This window comes from Arachis duranensis, chromosome 4 (genome assembly GCF_000817695.3).
Source record: "Arachis duranensis cultivar V14167 chromosome 4, aradu.V14167.gnm2.J7QH, whole genome shotgun sequence".
Taxonomy (NCBI): Eukaryota; Viridiplantae; Streptophyta; class Magnoliopsida; order Fabales; family Fabaceae; genus Arachis; species Arachis duranensis.
Genome location: NC_029775.3, coordinates 4,603,958 through 4,607,264, shown reverse-complemented (window position 1 = coordinate 4,607,264; position 3,307 = coordinate 4,603,958). Strand labels below are relative to the sequence as shown.

At 36.5% G+C, this 3,307-nt stretch overlaps 1 protein-coding gene across 1 annotated transcript; it reads left to right on the top strand.

Moving 5' to 3' along the window:
• The first annotated feature begins 848 nt into the window (after positions 1–848).
• LOC127746524 (40S ribosomal protein S3a-2) lies at positions 849–3,020 on the top strand. The gene is made up of 6 exons (XM_052260052.1): positions 849–1,157; positions 1,246–1,351; positions 1,619–1,756; positions 1,844–2,029; positions 2,342–2,542; positions 2,626–3,020. Exons 1-6 carry the CDS (start codon positions 1,099–1,101, stop codon positions 2,722–2,724), a joined length of 789 nt encoding a protein of 262 aa, XP_052116012.1. The 5' UTR covers positions 849–1,098; the 3' UTR covers positions 2,725–3,020.
• Positions 3,021–3,307: the final 287 nt, after the last annotated feature.

Sequence of the window (3,307 nt, the reverse complement as noted above, 5' to 3'; positions counted from 1 at the left end):
TATTGTTCTCCGAAGATCAACTCCATTTTATTTCGGTTACACTTGCCGATCACGAGAACTCACTTTCACAGCTTGTATTGTTTGTAGAAAACAACAAAAGAAATTCATATTCAATAGATATAAACTACTAACACAAAAAAGACACTGATTCTAGAAACATAGAGGGGGATGGCCATGGCCATTTGACTATGTCAAACACTCAACAAATGAAGTTTCAACTTCCGACATGTTTGAAGTAGCCATGACTTTCTTTCATGTGGTTTCTTTAAATGCATAATCACTGTTCCAGCTTCATTTCTACTTTTCCTTAGTATTTTTGTCTGATGCCTCAAGTTGGTTATCAAGTTCCTGTACTCCTCTTTTAACAAGAAGATTGTCGTGTAAAAAATAGAAACAAGTTGTCATGTGTAGATATTTACAAATATGTGAAAATACCAATCCATTCAAGAAACAATAGAAGCTAAAAATTAAAGCATAAGAAACAGAAGTGTTTAGGGAGTTGGTTCCGAAACGGGTCGGAGACAAAACGTGAAAATATAAGATGAGAAGACACCACATTCAACTCAAAACCTTAAAGTGTCAAACTAATGGGTCTCTTATCTTATAAACTCCTCACTCTTCTATACTTTTTTAGATGTGGGACTAACTTCAACTCTCCTCACACTTTTAATACTAACAGTACGTGAGTGGATTTCCCGGGCTAACGTTGGAGAGAGAAATGGAGTTTCACGATTTCCTGAGTTGTTGGAGTGATAAGAGGCAGAACCACCTGCAAAACGGACTCCAAATCCGTACAAAATGGCAAAAAAGATGAAGGTTAGGTAACTTATTAGGAGGAAGAGTAAGACCCTCTCCTTATATAGTATGCACCTAGGGCGGTTAAGGTAATTGGGGAACTTATAAGTTGAAAAGTAGGGCCAAGCCCGTGATGTGTGAGGCCATAGCCATACCCATGTTCTATATATATTGGATCGGGGTACTAACACTAGCACCACCAGTAGGGTTTGCTGAGGCCGTCATTTCAAATCGACCTGATCAAGAAAAAAAAAAAGGCCGTCACAGCAAGAGAGGCAATTGGAGCTGATCAGTTGAAGAAGAATGGCCGTCGGAAAAAACAAGCGCATCTCCAAGGGAAAGAAGGGTGGCAAGAAGAAGGCGTATGTGTCCCATTCTCTCTTTCTCTCTCTCTCAAACAATCTTTTAGTTTCCTGAATTTGAATTTGTTTGTTTCCATGGGTTTTGCAGCGCCGATCCCTTTGCCAAGAAGGATTGGTACGATATCAAGGCTCCTTCCGTCTTCCAGGTCAATAATGTGGGCAAAACCCTTGTTACTCGTACTCAGGGCAATAAGGTCTTTGTTTATTCTCTTTTCTTTTATTTATTTTAATTTTAGATTTAATTTGTAATCCTCTTTATATTCATTGATTCATGGAAATTAGTAGTTTAAACATGTTTCATGTTTTTTTTCTATTGTTGAATCATTGTTCAAGGATAGTTGGATCCATTGTTTTATGTACTAACTACTAATATACTGTAGCATTACACTGCTTTTGAATCTTTAGAATATATTTATTAGTATTTATGTTGTTGATATTTTAATGGTTTGTGCGAATGATAGATTGCTTCTGAAGGACTCAAACATAGAGTGTTTGAGGTCTCACTTGCTGATCTTCAAGGGGATGAGGACCACGCCTTCAGGAAGATTAGACTGAGAGCAGAAGATGTACAAGGAAGGAATGTGCTCACAAATTTCTGGGTATGTTATGTTGCTTAGCCTCCTTTAACCTATTTATTATCTTGTATGGTTGTAAACTGATTGAAACTTTTCCTTTAAAATCTGCAGGGAATGGATTTTACTACTGACAAGCTGAGGTCGCTTGTCAAAAAATGGCAAACTTTGATTGAAGCTTTCGTGGATGTGAAGACCACAGATAATTATATTTTGAGGCTTTTCTTTATTGGGTTTACCAAAAGACGGTATAACCAAATGAAAAGAACCTCTTATGCCCAATCAGGGCAAATTCGGCAGGTGTGTTAAGTAATATGGCATTAAGCTATGTTTATTCTGTGTTAATTTGAAACGTTTTCTCTATATAATTACATCCATTTTTATGAGTTATTGAAGATAATATTAATAGGAGTTTAAGGGGTGTGTACTAGACAGTTTTTTCTTAGTAATAATTTGTTGGGACATGGTATTTGAATTATTGCTATAACCTCAAATTGTTCACCAAACTTGACAATTCATTTGGCCCTTTTGATGGTTTTGGAGGTTTATAACATACATATGAACACAGGTTTGCATATTACTAATGTTGTGTGCCCTTATTTGTCTCCTCAGATTCGCAGGAAGATGAGGGAGATCATGACCAAGCAGGCAACATCCTGTGATCTCAAGGAGTTGGTCCGTAAGTTTATCCCAGAAATGATTGGGAAAGAGATCGAGAAGGCTACTTCTAACATTTACCCTCTTCAAAATGGGTTTATCAGGAAAGTTAAGATCCTGAAAGCCCCAAAATTTGATCTGGGGAAATTGATGGAGGTATTATGTCCCTTCTGAGGATGTCATATTTTTTCACATAGGTGAGTTTTAAACCTGATCAGTATACTGATTGTATGATGCAGGTCCACGGTGGTGACTATGCTGAAGATATTGGTGACAAAGTGGACAGGTCTGTTGATGAACCAATGGCCGAGGCTGGGGCTGAAGTTGTTGGCGTTTAAGTGATAATGGATTTTAGTTTGTTTTAGCACTTTAGGTTTATTTACCAGTTTTGTTTTGACAACGAGAATCATAATTTTGCTTTCAATGTAAATTTTCGATTTTGGGTCTGCAAGATTTTGTTTTTGGTAAAAGGGTCTGCAAGATTTAATTATTGGATCTTATTTACATTGACTTCCAACTATCCATTTGTTGGTTGGAAAAGACAAAAAGTTCTAAATTTTCGATTTTAGGCCTTAAGAAGTGGTTGATTAATTTATTTTAAAATAAGATATGAAGTGTTACGGATATTGTTGCCGGTATTAATTCTTATAGTTGTTGGCTAAATTAAAATTAAAATTAAAATCCTAAATTCGACGAAATGAGAGAAGGGTTATTCAGTTTCAAAATTCCCATGAATTGCAAATTATTTACTCCGATCCTGTAACTAGGTAATTATCTGTATTTGTGAAATAAAAATAAAAGTCAGTGATGAAGATCGGATAAGAGGACACTTAACATGAAAGTGTCTCTACTCTTCCCCTTACGAACCAGATATTTCCTGAGGACACCCTCACCCTCCCTTTAAAAACCGGCCTTCTCTTG

What these genes read in the sequence shown, in the direction of transcription:
- LOC127746524 (XM_052260052.1), top strand. Translation starts at nt 1,099, where the DNA reads ATGGCCGTCGGAAAAAACAAGCGCATCTCCAAGGGAAAGAAGGGTGGC. An exon ending in CTCGTACTCAGGGCAATAAG is followed by an intron (nt 1,352 to 1,618) that starts GTCTTTGTTTAT and finishes TGCGAATGATAG; the next exon opens with ATTGCTTCTGAAGGACTCAA. An exon ending in ATCTGGGGAAATTGATGGAG is followed by an intron (nt 2,543 to 2,625) that starts GTATTATGTCCC and finishes TGTATGATGCAG; the next exon opens with GTCCACGGTGGTGACTATGC.